General features: G+C 34.3%; 1 protein-coding gene across 6 annotated transcripts in view; it reads left to right on the forward strand.

Annotated features, from left to right (window-relative positions):
* The window catches only part of MTDH (metadherin), a 56,188-nt gene that overhangs the window by 25,769 nt on the left and 14,875 nt on the right, over positions 1-15,544 (forward strand). The window contains exons 3-8 of one of the 6 annotated variants that reach the window (XM_023648741.2): positions 1,296-1,380; positions 2,091-2,267; positions 3,684-3,749; positions 5,111-5,347; positions 8,083-8,172; positions 10,385-10,483. In XM_023648741.2, the coding sequence (XP_023504509.1) occupies positions 1,296-1,380; positions 2,091-2,267; positions 3,684-3,749; positions 5,111-5,347; positions 8,083-8,172; positions 10,385-10,483 (754 nt within the window). The remainder of the gene's footprint in view (positions 1-1,295; positions 1,381-2,090; positions 2,268-3,683; positions 3,750-5,110; positions 5,348-8,082; positions 8,173-10,384; positions 10,484-15,544) is intronic. The other 5 variants (XM_023648743.2, XM_023648742.2, XM_023648744.2 and 2 more) reach the window with 5 other exon arrangements.

Here is a 15,544-nt window from a genome sequence, read left to right on the forward strand (position 1 = left end):
TTGTGTAATTTTGAATATACTCAAAACCACTGAATTATACTCGTAGGGTAAATATTATGGTATATGGGTGATATCCTGATTTTTTAAAGTGAATATGAGCGTGGTTTAGTAGATGTAATAGAGCAGTACATTAAACATGATACATGTTAATGATAATGAGAACATGCAAAGAAACAAATGCAAATCAACCATGGGAAACGTAAAAAAAAATCTTTGGTAGTTTTTTAATATGTTTCCATTGTCAAAGATAATTTTAATTGCCTTTAAGAGGTCATTCCATTTGATAATATTTGCAAGTAGTTTATTGATAGGAAAAGCAATTAGCTGTAATTTTTTACTTATTCAAACTGTCATTTACTACTTACCCATAAGAAAGACTTACTGTAAGGATCAATCTCTTTTTAATTGTTCACCTTAAGATAGTGCACAATAATACTTGCATAGCCAATCTCAATAAATAGTTAAATGAATGAATACAAAGTATAAATAAAATTGCTATTTTATGAACATTCTCTTCTGGAAGCACTTATCTAAATATAGAAATGGCTTTATGAAGTTTTTAGCGAGCTTTTGAAAGGAGAAAATAATGTTAGCAGAAGGAAGTTGGAAGGCCATTCCAAAATGTCCATATCTTATATGTGTGTGGGTATTTTTCTTTAATAAATTATTAAACATCTACCATATACAAGTCCTAGGTATTTTCACAGTGCTTTGAAACTCACAAAATATTACCTACTTTCTACAATTGACTCATTAATTTGTTATGCATAGGGTATGTCAGCAATCTGCTTTATGAAGTCCAAAACCAATAATCAGTACATCATTTTCCTCATGAACACTAGTTATGGGTTTTTGTTTTCTTGCTCTGGAAACACCGTATTATAGTACCTTAGTTATGATGTGAGTTAGAATAGCGTATCTAAGGGCACAGACTTTGGAGCCAGATAGACCTAGTTCCTAATTTGACTAGAATTTACTAACTTAATGTGACCCAGAATAGCCATGTAATATTTAACATCTGTAAGTCTCCATTTCCTCGTCTCTAAAATGGGAATAATACCTTCTCCAGTGAGTTTTTTAAAGGAATAAATAAGAAAATGAGTATAAAGTACTTTAGCACATAGAAACCACTCAATAAATGGTAACCTCATATTATTGCCATTTAATATGTTGTTTTTTAACCAAACATTATTTTTTTTAATTGTCAGCATCATACATTTCATTATGTATTTTACTGACTCCTACCTTTTCAAAAACATAATGAAATATTAAGTAACATTCTATTTTACTTTCAGTCAAAGAAAAATAAGAAGAAATCAAAGTCAGATGCTAAAGCAGTGCAAAACAGTTCACGCCATGATGGAAAGGAAGTTGATGAAGGTACTTGAGCAAGTGAAAGGACTATAGAAAAATTTAATCCTTTTTTATCAAGGTGCATTATATAAAGGCTGCATTTGTTTCGCTTAATCGTATATCTTGCTCTTCTTTTTAATAACTATAGATTTTAATGTACATATCTGTGACATTGTTAGGAAACACTTTTTTATCTAAATTATTTAAAGATCTAATAGTGCTTTTCCTGAAAGGAACCACCTTGAACTTTAGGGCCCAAGAGCTCAATGTCTTGAGCCATTGAAAAGCCATTTGTTTTTGTTTCCTAGAAGTATGGTTTGGGTTTCTTCCCCATTGTTCTTACATATACCATCTCTAGAAGGCTGTGTACAAAATTCCTGAATAAGCCATTTGTTGTTGTCACCTAATAAACCCATTTTTTAGTAATTATATATAACACTCTCCTATCAGTTCTATCAAGCAAGGTAAAAAGATATCTATCATTTTTTCTAAACCATAGATGGCAGATTTGATAAAAATTACCAGCATAAATAATGGCAATTAGCTGCCTAAAACACCGTAATGAAATTAGAGTACGTTCTTAGGGTGAATTACTATAATCAGCACCCTTGGTTTTTAGTTTAATATCTAAATTTATCATGTTATTTTGTGTGCCCCGCCCCATTTTCCCCCTCAAAACTACAACTTTTTTGTCTTCCCCTTACTGAATAACATTTTTTTTTCTGGGGCTATGTCAGGAGCCTGGGAAACTAAAATTAGTCACAGAGAGAAACGACAGCAGCGTAAACGTGATAAGGTGCAGACTGATTCTGGTTCATTGGATTCAACTATCCCTGGGATAGAAAATACCATCACAGTTTCCACCGAGCAACTTACAACTGCATCATTTCCTGTTGGTTCCAAGAAGAATAAAGGTATATTAGTGGAACATAATAAGAGTGATACATCAAATCCAACTCCTTTTAATCAGATATACAAAATATCATTATGTCGAAATCTGACTATTTTGAACTGCCTACATCATTGTGCTGATATACCCTTCTTCATGAGAGCATTGTGGACCACATATTGTTTTAGCTGATCCCAGCGCTGTTGTTACATACTGCCTAATGAATGGCTTATTAAATTAAAATTGCCTTTCTGCCTTGGGTCACATGAGAAAATGATGTTGCCTGTTTTTTCTCATGTGTATTGCTTTGCTCCAGCTCTCTTATATCTGTTTCTTATGGTGGACAATACACATAATTAAATAAGATTGTTTGTCACCATTCTGCATGTTGAGTGCTTTCATGCCAAGATGAAACAGTCATATTCTGAGTAGTGCAGGTTCTATCTGGATTTCTTACCACCCCAGCTTTTTGAGAATGCCGTAGATGTTTGATAAAGCTAGACCAGAACTTCACAGGTTATTGAGCTAATATTCTTCCCAACTGTTCGAAATGTTCAAACTAGGCCAATACTGATGGCTTCTAGGTAGCTGTTTACATTGCCATCATTTTTACCCTGGAGACATCCATCTGCAGAGTGATACTGTTCAACTTGCTTCAAGGCATTGACTTATCTTCCTTTACCCTTTTGTTAATTGCTTCCCAGCCCCCATTTCTTTCCAGATCACTTTCTTAGCCTTGTTACTTTTTACTTTGTTGCTTGATGACTTGGTAGAATTTATTGCTTTGGTACAGCAATGACTTCTACTTACCCATTTTCTCTGTCACATATTAGCCATGCTTTATGAGTTTCTGTTGGTGACCCTTTTTCACTGTCTTGTGCATGCCTTCCTTGCTAGCACAATCCTCTGTCATTCTGGTTTTTTGATATGTTGTTACCGTTATTTTTTTAGTGTCATAGAAATAGTATCTTTGTTATAACATATATTCTCACCTCTTGCCGTATTTCCTAAGTCCTGGTCCCAAATACTAGCAAAGTTCTTCTTAAGTTGATGTGTTTGCTTCCAGGATTATTGAAAAGGCAGCTGGTATTGTTGAGAGGTGGCAAAGTTGAATCCAATTACAGAGCCCAGTTTTCCAGTTCCTACTTAAAAGAATCTTGGTAACCATTGCAGAACAGCAGGCTACATATACTTGGGCGATTTTCCAGGTCCTTTATTGGCATTTTAGTTGACTAAGAATATGGTAACTAGAGAACTCAATTCCTAAGGACATGTTAAATATGTTGTAAGACTGACTGTTTTCTAGTGTAAGAATTTAGTACTTGAAGGAGCAATTTATTATTAGAAATAGTAGGTAAAAATTAATTTGTATATTACTCCTAATTTAATGTGCATAGTGGCCTATTTAGTATTAAATAAATTTTATTTCTATTTCAACCAGGTGATTCTCATCTAAATGTTCAAGTTAGCAACTTTAAGTCTGGAAAAGGAGATTCTACACTTCAGGGTGAGAGAAATTACGTGTAACTTAAATTGAAGGCCCATCAAAATAGAAACTTATGTACATGTCTCTTTCCTCACATGAATGACACAGAAGGGAAAAAAGACTTAAAAGTGATTTTTAACTACTAAAGTAACATAAACACAGTCCAGAGATTTTGGAAAATAGATAAAAGAAAAATCACTCCCACTTCTAACAGTTGTTGGTGTGTTCTAGTTGCTTGCCCATGTCCCCTATATGTAAAAATATTCTTTTAGTAATAGTTTATGTGCAATTTTGCTTCTTGCTTTCATCATTTAAGCCAACAGAGAAAAGAAGGGTTTTTTTTAGACTTGGGTTTAATATAGGCATATATGGGGTAAAAGACTTTACCACTGTTTATTAAGAAAAAAGCATGAATACTTATAATATTTTTAACTGCTTTCTTAACAAATATTTCACAGTAAATGGACATATCGTTATGCAGTGCTTCACAAATAGAAAATATATTTTATTTACTTGTTTATGATAAAGATTGAATTAAGTAGAGTGGTATACCTTACCTAAAAACTAAAGTGTTGTGGTAAAACATAAATTTAGGAATGAAAAAGCAGCTGCTTGTTTCAGGCTTATTCTTAACACTGTCGGCTTCCTTCATTCACATGGTTCTCAATCCTGGCTACGCATTACAATCATCTAGGAAGCTTAGAAAAACACACGTGTATGAAAAAAGATATATGTACTTATACACACACACACACCCCCATGTGTATTTGTGTGTGTGTATATATACACACATACACATACATATACATATGTACATATACCTGCGTACACATATATACACACATAGATGCTGATGCCTGGGCTCCACCCCTAGAGATTCAGATTATAATTGGCCTGGGCTGAGGCTCCAGTATCTATTTTTATTAAATTTTCCAGTTGATTTTAGTGTGCAGCTGGGTTTTAGAATCACTGTCTTATACATAGTATATATATAAATATTTGAGGAAAGAATGTGTAAGGAGAAGTCTTCTTATTCCTAGAGGGTGAGTATTCTGAGTATACCAGAACATGTGGAGTTTTCCTGTTTGCTCTGTAGTACTTCCTTTGAGCAAGTCATTCTGCTGTTGAAAACATCTTTAATATATATATATAGTTATTAAGTTCAAACCTACTCTTAGTTTTTAAATTAATTAAAAGTCATCCATGATGTTCATTCGCTTTTTAAATTCTTCTTTTTATCTTTAAAGCTCAAGCTATTTAGAGGACAGTAGGGGAAAAAACTGAGTGATAAATATGAACCAAGCAATCAGAAGTTTGAAAATATCCCAGTTTGTACAAGGAGTCATGTATTAGTTTTTAATCTTTCCTTCCTTTTCTTTAAGTTTCTTCAGGATTGAATGAAAACCTCACTGTAAATGGAGGAGGCTGGAATGAAAAGCCTATAAAACTCTCCTCACAGATGAGTCCAGGTGAGGAGAAGTGGAACTCTGTTTCACCCACTTCTTCAGGCAAGAGGAAAACCGAGCCGTCTGCTTGGGGTCAAGACACTGGAGATGCTAATGCAAATGGAAAAGACTGGGGAAGAAGCTGGAGTGACCGTTCAATATTTTCTGGCATTGGTAAGAGCTGTTAGAAAATTTTAAGTTCATTAAAGTTCCTTGTCTGGTACATTTTGAATTTTCCAGGAACGAAAAACGATCCATGAGTAGAAAAATTAGTAAGGCCATACAGAAATAATAATATAGTTAACTCTCTCAGATCCTTTATAGGGAGCAGAGTGGGAACTAAATAAGTGAATAATAGCATTTATTGTTTACTCTTTACTTAGTGCTTTCACATACTTAATTGTGTATTTTTAGTGATGTAATAAGTGTAATGTGTGAGTAGACTTTTTGATTAATTTAAATAGTCTATTGAGTTTAGATAAAAAGAGTAAATGGTAGGGAGCTGGCCCAGTGGCACAGCGGTTAAATTCGCACATTCTGCTTCTCGGCGGCCCGGGGTTCGCTGGTTCGGGTCCCGGGTGGGGACATGGCACCGCTTGGCAAAAACCGTGCTGTGGTAGGCGTCCCATGTATAAAGTAGAGGAAGATGGGCATGGATGTTAGCTCAGGGCCAGTCTTCCTCAGCGAAAAGAAGAGGATTGGCAGTAGTTAGCTCAGGGCTAATCTTCCTCAAAAAAAAAAAAAATAGTAAATGGAAGTATAGCTTATTGCATCCATTTTTATACTATTTGACAGTCTACAAAATGCCTGTTTCTAGTTAACTTTTCCCCTGGATTTTGATGATAAAGACCAGTAGTTGAAAAGCTTTTTTCTGTTGAGAACCATCAAGTTAAAAGCAACTTAATTTCGAGTATGTGTGTATTATAGAAAAGAAAGACATGTTTAATGTGGAAAACTGCAAAAGGAGAAGGAAAACCTCACTGTTATCACACCAACCAGTGACAACCACTGTTTTTCGTATTTCTTTATGGTCTTTTTTTCCCATAGTCCAAATCAGACAAGCATTTTTATGTTCCCACCTCCAACTTAATGTTGTAACATAAACATTTTCTTTACTTTTTGTAGTATTTTTACTTAATGGCCCTATTATATATTATGTAAGCATACCGTAAATAACTATTCCCATATTATCAGAGAAATAATTTTTCCCTTTTTTATCTGCTGTAAATAACATTACATTAACTATATTTGGTTTTGAACATTACGTTGAATATATTTGGTTCTGGGTTATTGCTTTTAGGATAGATTCTCAGGAGTGGTATTATTGGGTTAAAGGGAATATGGATTTACAATGCTCTATGACATATTGTCAGAGTGTTTTCTAAGAGAGTTATTCTAATTTATACTGTCAGCATCAGTATGAGTGCTATTTATCATGTACTTACCAAGGCTAGATATCCTTATTTTTTAAAGTCTTTTCTAATTTAATAAGCAAAAAATACATAAGTTGTTTGGTTAACTTTTTAAAATCACTAATGAGGTTGAATATTTTTCACAACTTTCTTGATCATTTCTGTTTCTTTTATCGATTGTCTATTCATGTTCTTTGCCCATTTGTCTAATGGCCTCTTACTGTTTGGGGTTTTTTTTATTAAGTTGTAATTCTTTGTGCATTAAACATGTAATTTTTTCTATTGTACTTGTTGCAGATATCTTTTGTTTATTTTTTTTAGTTTAGAGATGCAATATGCTACAGAGTTTTTAGTATATAAGTAGGAAAAACTGTTTCTTCCTATGTCATTTGCTTTCCACATCACTTTTAAGGTTAGAAAGACTCATGTTGACTAATGTCCCCAGGAAGAAAACTCTAGATCATTCTAATATTGTTCTTAAGCTTGTTCTCCCTCCTCCCCCTGCAGTGTCCAAAAATTGTGTGGAAATGTCAAACTTTATTTGGAGGAAGGAACAACCCCTAAATTCCCAGCCTCCTTTTCAGCAGTGAAGAAAGCATAAATTTCTATGCTATAAAGCATCCTTTCACATTTAATAAAAGATTGTCAAGTTTTATTGAGTAATGTTAAGAACTATGACCTTTTGAGATATTTGGAGTTTACTTGTAAAAGCTATGTAACATTTTCATAATTAGGACATAAATTAGGTGGTACTTGCTTAATATTGCTACAGATAAAGTTAAGCAGCAGATTAGAGTTCCTGCCTACCTGGATTTGGACCTTTGTTGAGATTGAAAGGAAACTATATTAAATTAGGTTTGCAGTGAGTCACTGAGGAAAGATAGGTGTGATTGGTCTCATAGATGTATGTGTTCCTTAAAATACTCATATATAAGTAAGAAATCTCTTAAAAATGTTAAGAAGATGGCACGATGTAGTGGAATGAGCATGGATTAGTTCAGAAAGACCTATTTGGTATGAATCCCTATTCTTACACATACTAGCTTTTATGGAAAATAGGCTATTTAACCTGTATGAACCTCATATTTAAGTAGTTGTGAAGATTGGCTAAAATGAATGTCAAGTACCAAGTTCAGTGCCTGGCCCAAAGTAGTATCTTGATTAAGGTAGATAATAAGGTAGCTGCTACAGTGGGAAGAGCTTAGGCTTTGGAAAATCAGCTGAAGTCCCAGTCATGGCTCAGCTGCTTTCTAGCTGTCAGCAAGTCACTTTACTCTGAAACGTAGCCTCGTAGGGTTGCCCTAAGGATCAGAAGTGGTTGGTTGTAAAGAGCCCAGCGCATGTTAGACAGTCAATAAATAGTAGCTATTGCTGTGTTAAGTGGTTCTAATTTCTAAAATTATCTTTAAGTATTGTTATCGTAGTTTTAAATCTGTACATATCTTTCAAGTTTCATTGCAAATTGAAGGTTCCAAGTGACGTTCTTTATTTTAACAGCTGCTTGGTCTAGTGTGGATAGGGGAATGAATACCTCTGAACAGAATTCTGCTTCTTTTGCATCTCTCACACTTAACTCTGCTGTTTCTGGTATGTGAAAACAGTCTTTCATTTAGTTAAAAAAATTTGTTTAATTTTAGCACTTGCCATTTAAAAAAATAATCAGTGTCAAGTACTGCTATCAACATAAATAATAGCTATATAACATAAAGTGTCAGAGGCCTTAAAAAAGGTGGTGAAAGAAAGACCTAAATTCTTATCTGCAAGTGGCTTAGTTCCTTTCTGTAGTGGAGATAGGAAGATTCTGTGGCCTAACGTAACTGAAAGTTTGTTGGCACACAGGCAAGTGCCATTTGAAGGCCTTCCTTTCAGGGTCATGACACTCTTCCATTACTAGTGTACTCCTACCGTACTTCTACTTGCAGTTTGACGTTTTCTCTCTATTTGCTCTTACTTATCATGAGTTTACAGCTAAGCCTTTCGGGTTATGTGGACCTTCGCATGTTAACTCTACTTTGAGTATCTGTTGATTTAGAAAATACATGATTGCTTTAAAAACTACTATCAATTCAGCTTCACTTAAATGGATATGCCTTTTATTAATCATATAGAAGCTATATGTGCTTAACAAATATTACATAAACGTGGGAGATGTTTAGTTTGTAATGCTTGGTTCACATGGAATTCATGGATTTAGTGTTCTGATTATGTAGTGCCACAGTGTCTGAAGTCACTAGTCTAAAACAGAGGTCAGCAGACTTTTTCTGTAAAGTGCCCAATAGTAAATATTTTAGTCTTTGTGGGCCATACTGTCTCTGTTGCAAATACTTAATTCTGCCATTGTAGCAGGAAAGCAGCCATACCTGGACAGATGAGTGTATCTGGTTCCGAAATATTATTATTCAGATTTTTTTTTTGCAACCATTTAAAAATGTAAAAACTATTCTTGGCTAATGGGCCATACAAAATAGGGGTGGCTGGATCTGGCTTATAGGTTGTAGCTTGCCAACCCCTGGTCCCATTGACTACATTTCAGTTCCAGAGGTAGAAGTTAATTGCTTCCTTCATATGGTGACTTTGTACAACACAAATGCTATCCTCTTCATACATTTGGAGAAAGCAGCGTGGGCTGCTAAAGAAATAGCAACTGTGTTACTGTACTGCTTCTAAGCAGCTAATGTGCTAATAATATATGAATTTTGTAGGGGTCACTCTGTTTGTTAAAGTTTATATAAAAACGTAACTATTTTCAGTATATATCAAGCAGTTATGTTAGTGGAACGCTAGTAAGATCATTGTAACCAAGTGAAAATTTGTAAGTTAGTAAGGACTTTGATGAGAGGAAGTGATTGTATGTAAGTCTTTTAACCATTTCTTTATATCAGTGGCTCTGAATCCAAAGTGAGTATCAGAGTTACTTAAGGACTCTGATACATATGGAAATTCTGGTTCAGAAGGTCTGGAGTATATATATATCCCTGATGAAGAACTACTGTGGTAGATTTACAGTGTAAAATTTATGGCCATAGAGCAAGGGTTTTTAACCTGGCATCCATGAACTTTATATGCCTTCAAAACTATGTACAAAATTTGTGTAAGTTCTGGCCAGTAGTCCACCACAGCTTTCATCAGATTCCTAAAGGACTGTGTGACCCCTACTCTCACCCTACCTGTTCTCCACCACCCCCCAAGAAAACAAAAACAGAAAAAACTTAGAAGATAATATTCTCTTCTCTTTAAATGTACCTGAACTTAACTTGCTCTCTTAACCACCAATACAACTCTCTTATCTCTTAGGTTTCTCTCTGCCTTACCTCTCTAGATAATCATCTGTCTATTTCTTTAACTTTTCCTTAGGCAGAAGGTTCTAGCAAACTCAGACATGTTTTTGTTCTCTCCTTCAGGGTTCTGAGGGTATAAACATACCCTGAAACATCCAAGATTTCTTCTGTGCTTTATTATTTTCCATTAAGAAGAAAAATAAAACAACTTTTTTGACTTCTTGAAATTGTTCAATAACCTGTTTGAAGTATATATTATAAAAGACAAAATCTAATGGATTGGTATAGGGAAAAAGTAGATTTCTCATCAGTGAATTAGATCAAGTGATTATCATGCTTAATCTAAAATTACCCTCAGTTCTACCTTTCCTTCATCTTAACTCTTTTTCTAATGTCTGAATTTTTCCTTTTAGGAGAAATAAAAAATAATTAAGTCTCCGTGTGCAAAATATAGAACTATTGTTATGAAACATCATTAGAAAATTCCATTTTTAATTTTATTGCATTCGTTTTCATTTAAGGGTCTACTGCTGAGCCAGTTTCTCAGTCTACCACTTCTGATTATCAGTGGGATGTTAGCCGTAATCAACCCTATATCGATGATGAATGGTCTGGGTTAAGTATGTCCTTTTAAAAATTATGGTTTTTTTGTTGTTTTTTGATTTTATTTTTCTTCAGAGTTTTCTTTCTAGCACCCTGAATTCATGCTTTATGTTTAATTCTAATTCTAATTTCTCACCTTTTAGGTCATAGTAATATAATTTAATACCAAATGTACTACTTGAAAATTGATTGTTGAATACCTGTAGAATTAAAACTAAATTCACTTTTCATGTTGAGGCAATATTTAAATATGAAGTTTTCTTATAATTGCTCCATAGTTTTTCTAGTTTATAAAATTTTTGTTTTAAGTGAATGTTCTGTTTCTCTTCCTAGTTTAGTGTAATAGAGCAAATAGAATATATAGGAATGACTTTGAATGTGTGAGGTGTGCAAGTTTTGGTATTGGTAGAAAACCATTTTCTTAGCCTAATTTCCAGTAGAACCATAGGAAGATTAAAGGCAGGAGTCAGAAAAAGAGGAAGGGAAAAAGAATATAGTTTTTATGTTCAGAAAGCTCATACCATCTTCATTTAAAAAAAAAATCCGAGATTTTTTTTCCCCCACAACCTCAAACCTTAGAATTTACTCCTTTCTCAGAATTTTCACAGCACATCCTTTCTACTATTTATTTAGCACTTATATGTTACCTTGTACAAAAATGTTACCTTGTGCAATGTTCCACCATTTTGGTCTTTGTAAAAAAAAAAAATATTTTCAAGAATTTACTTTGTTTCTTCAAGTAGAGTTGAAAACCTCTGAAGATAGGAACTCTCGCTTACTCTTTTATATCCTCAGTATCTAATGCAGTACTTTACACACAGGCATTCAGAAGTAATAGTGATAAAAGCAAACACCTGACTATGTGCCAGGCACTGGTCTAAGTCTTATGCATAATTATTAAGTTAGTTAATGCTTTTGACAATTCTGCAAGATAGGTATTATTTTTTTCCACACTTTCCAGATGAAGAAACTGAGGCAAAGAAAAGCTATCTAACTTTCCCCAAGCCACACAGCTAGTTAAGTGGAAAGAGATGGTATCAAACTTTGCTAGTCTGGCTCCAGAGTTCATGCTTTTAACTGCCACATGATACAGCCTTGGTGATGATTGTAATCACAAAGGTAAGCTTGCAACACAATATAAAGATTAGTCTATAGACTAATTAGTCTCTATATAGATTATTTAAAGCACAATTCTTACAGATTAAGGGAGATGAGATTAGAACAGTAGACGAGGAAGTGCCCTGTTGTGAAAAGCCTTGACTTGCTGGCTAAAGATTAGGGAGGTGAGGGTTGGAGTGCTAGTTTAGAAGGTAGATCCTAGTTCTAGTCTTGACTTTAAAACGTAGTACATCGTATGGCTTGGACATTGTCACTTATCTTAGAATCTAGGTTAATTGAGCTGTGAAATGGAACAAATAATCTGCCGTATCTACTTCCATAGATTATTGTGAGGTTTTAATGAGGCAATGACTGATCATGAAAGCTCCTTGTAAATTATAAAGTATCTTGTAAATCCAAGATATTACAAGGGTGTGAAAGCACTGTTCTTGGAAAGAAATAGTCTATCTGTACTTTGGGAAGAATGATCAGCTACGTGCAGAATAGAATTGAGGATTACAGGAATAGTAGGAGTGATTGTAAGAAAATAGCAGTAAGGTGTCTTGGGCAGCTGTGGGTTGAGGGCTGAGGAAAACTGAGCAAACAGGGCGCTAGGCTTCCCTGCTTGGGTAGAATAGCTCCACTTTTATCAATCTTAGAATTCTTGTAATGTGAAAAACATGACTGGCTGCTAAAATAAAAGACTGAAAAAACATGTATCCGCAAGACTCTGTACTTAAAGTAATAAGTATCAGGAACACCATCTTTCTCAAGTTTGTTTGCTCTATTGGCAGTCTTTTAAGTCCAAAGTTTCTCTTTAACTTCATTTTCTCTATGAATTTCATTTTTTGTGTTATCTTTAATGTGGCTAATTTTGGTACTGAGTGAATTTAATTATTCCTTCTAAATTTATAGACTGCATGATTTAGTATTTGAGATTACTAATCCACATACACACACACACACACACACACACACACTAGCCTTACAGTTTTAAACAGTGTGATATGATTAATATATTGACCCTCTGGTTTGAGGCCTAGACATCATTATCTGACAAAGAGGCATTGAATCTACCCAAGCACTTGTATATAAGGTTAAGATGCCAAAGTACAGAAGATAACATTTTTAAAGGCAGATGTTAAATCTATCGATTATTTTGACCATAAAGGAACATCATCATCATCTTAACCCCTGTGAAAATTCAGATTTGGAACATAACTTTGTTTTTGTTGGCACACCAGAGTGAATGAATTGGCTGCAGCATAAGTGAAGGGGTTAAGAGCATGAGCTTTGAGGATGGACTACCTGGGTTTGAATCTTAGCTTCCTTGCCTTTGCCCTTAGGCAGGTACGTGATCATCCTATGCCTCAGTTTCATCGTCTGCAAAAATAATAGTTCTTCCCCTACAGAGTTGTTGAGAGAATTAGATGATATTATACATGTTGAGCACTTAGAACACTGCCTGATACATAGTAACTATTCAGTAAGTGCTGCAGTGCTGTTGTTGATATTCTCCCAAGGGCAAAATTAGCCTACTCAGTGGGATTAATTAGTATTGTCTGTTTAAACCCTGGAGAATGTCTTTCTAACATAATTGTTTTGTTTTATTAAAGTTAATGCTGAAGTAAGTTCTGACAAGAAACGCCAACAGCTATTTTCTTACTGAGATAAAATAGAGACTGGCTATGAGATGCTCAAACCTAAAACATTATTCCACAATCAAATTGAATGGAGAGACCAATTCCTTATCATTCTGAGAAGATAGCTAATATGACTCTTTGAAAAGACACTGGCAAACTAATGGAAGAATTTTGAGAAATGAGAAATTACTCTACTTAAAAATAGAACTATACTATGAGTGAAACTATACTACATGATTTCTGTAAGAAGTTTTTTAACATATTAGCCCCATGAATCTTAAGAATTATGCATTGAGAAATCTCCTGATGACAGTTTTTAGGTTTAGGAGATTGAACCGTTGTTTTAAAGCAGTTTTATTTGATCCCAGTTAATTAAAAACAAGCAAACAAAAAACCAGTCTGAAATCAATAAAGATGGAAAAATCACCGTAAAGCTTTATAAATCCAACAGAGATTTACGCTTCTGTTAATGTTCTTATAGAAGTTAAACCATAAGCTACAGTTATTGCCCAAACTCTGTGGCCATTTAAGCCTTTTAAAAAATAATTTTACTAAGTGCTTTACCAGATTTTATCTCTTACACCCCTTCCCACCATATTTACTAAGAAAATAGTTTATATATTAGTATATGCTTGTTAAAGCTTTGAGGGTGGGTGAAATACCTAGGAAAAATTTAAAGTATATATTGCCCATTCACTTGCCTAAACTTTTTTTCTTAATAAAAGAAAATAAAGTTTCTTTTCTGGCAAGAGGCTTTAGAGACCTGGCTTATGGACACAGTTTTCCAAATCTGAGTTTCTTAGATTTGTGAGGTTTAAGCAAAATCAATGACAGCTTTGGCATTCTAATCTCCTAACACTATGGTTGATGTGAATGCTTGGTGTAAGATTGGTTCCAGACATCTACTAGATCCCTTTATACTTGTAAAAATGATTTCTGCATTAAGACATACCAAGTATATCTTATTGAGAGATTTATCAAGATTATGAGAAATAAATTCTTATTGCCTGATAGCTTAGAAACTGGCTTTCTGTTGTTGATGTCATCAGTGGTACATGAAAACAATAGCGACCATTTATTGAGCACTTACTGCATTGCTATGAACTGTTTTACATGTATCTCACATAATCCTCCCAGAAACCCTATGAAGTTGGTATATAGCCTATTGAGATTAAGAAATTTGACCAAAATCACATAGTTATTAAGTGGCAGAGCAGTATTCAGATGTAGATCTGTTTGACTCTGAAGACCATGCTCGTAACCTCTTTGTTAATACTCTGTAATACTGGCTCGTGTAATACCTGCTCATGGTAGTAAATTTAAAAATATAGGACGAGGCTTCCTTTTTTGTAACACATTTCACACTTGTAATCACTTGTTCTGAACAAGTGCATATGTTTTCAGTCTCTCCCCATCTACTGGTTTAGCCCCTCTTCTCCCTTTCTCCACCCCCAGTGACTGTAGCTATCACTGTACTTAATTGTCTGTTGTGCTTACCTGTCTCCATCCCTGAATTGACAGACTGTGAGCTCCACATGGGGAGAGATTATATCATCCTCATTTTTTTATCTCTCGTACCTGCCTAGCTCAAGTTCTAGTACATCGTAAGTGCTTAATAAGATGAAATTCCTATAATTCCACTGTTAAGATATATCTATTAATGTATTATTTTCTTGTATCTCTTCCTCATATAAATTTGGGATCATACTCTATAGCCAGTTTTATCTATGATTTTTTTAACCATTTTCCTGGATCATTATATATTCTTCTAAAACATACATTTCAAAGCCTTCATAAGGATGTATCATAATAGCTCCCCTTTAAACAAAAGTAAAAGAGTTTGCATGGAAAAAGAAGAATAGCAAAGCAAATAAGAGTAATGCAGGGAGATTTGTCATTCTAGGTACTAAAACGTATTAGTTACATTATGTATAGCACTATCTCAGGAATAGATCAGTGTAATAGAATAGAAATTCCACAAACAGACTGAAATGTATATGAAAGAATTTAGTATTTGGTAAAAGTAGTATTTGGCATTAGTGGGAAAGGTAGGATTTTTTGATAAAGCAGTGTTAGAATGACTTGTTAACCTTTTGGAAATAAAGCCTAACCTCTGCCGTCTTAAATCAGTGTGAATGAAACCTGGCTGTGAGTGTAGTCATGCACTGCATAATGACATTTCCATCAGTAACGGACTGCTTATACAGTGGTGGTCCTCTAAGATTAGTACCATATAGCCTAGGTGTGTAGTAGGTTGTACCATCTACGTTTGTTTTTGTAAGTACACTCTATGATGTTTGCACAATGATGAAATTACCTAACGACACATTTTTCAGA

Source organism: Equus caballus, chromosome 9 (assembly GCF_041296265.1).
Source record: "Equus caballus isolate H_3958 breed thoroughbred chromosome 9, TB-T2T, whole genome shotgun sequence".
NCBI classification, from domain to species: Eukaryota; Metazoa; Chordata; class Mammalia; order Perissodactyla; family Equidae; genus Equus; species Equus caballus.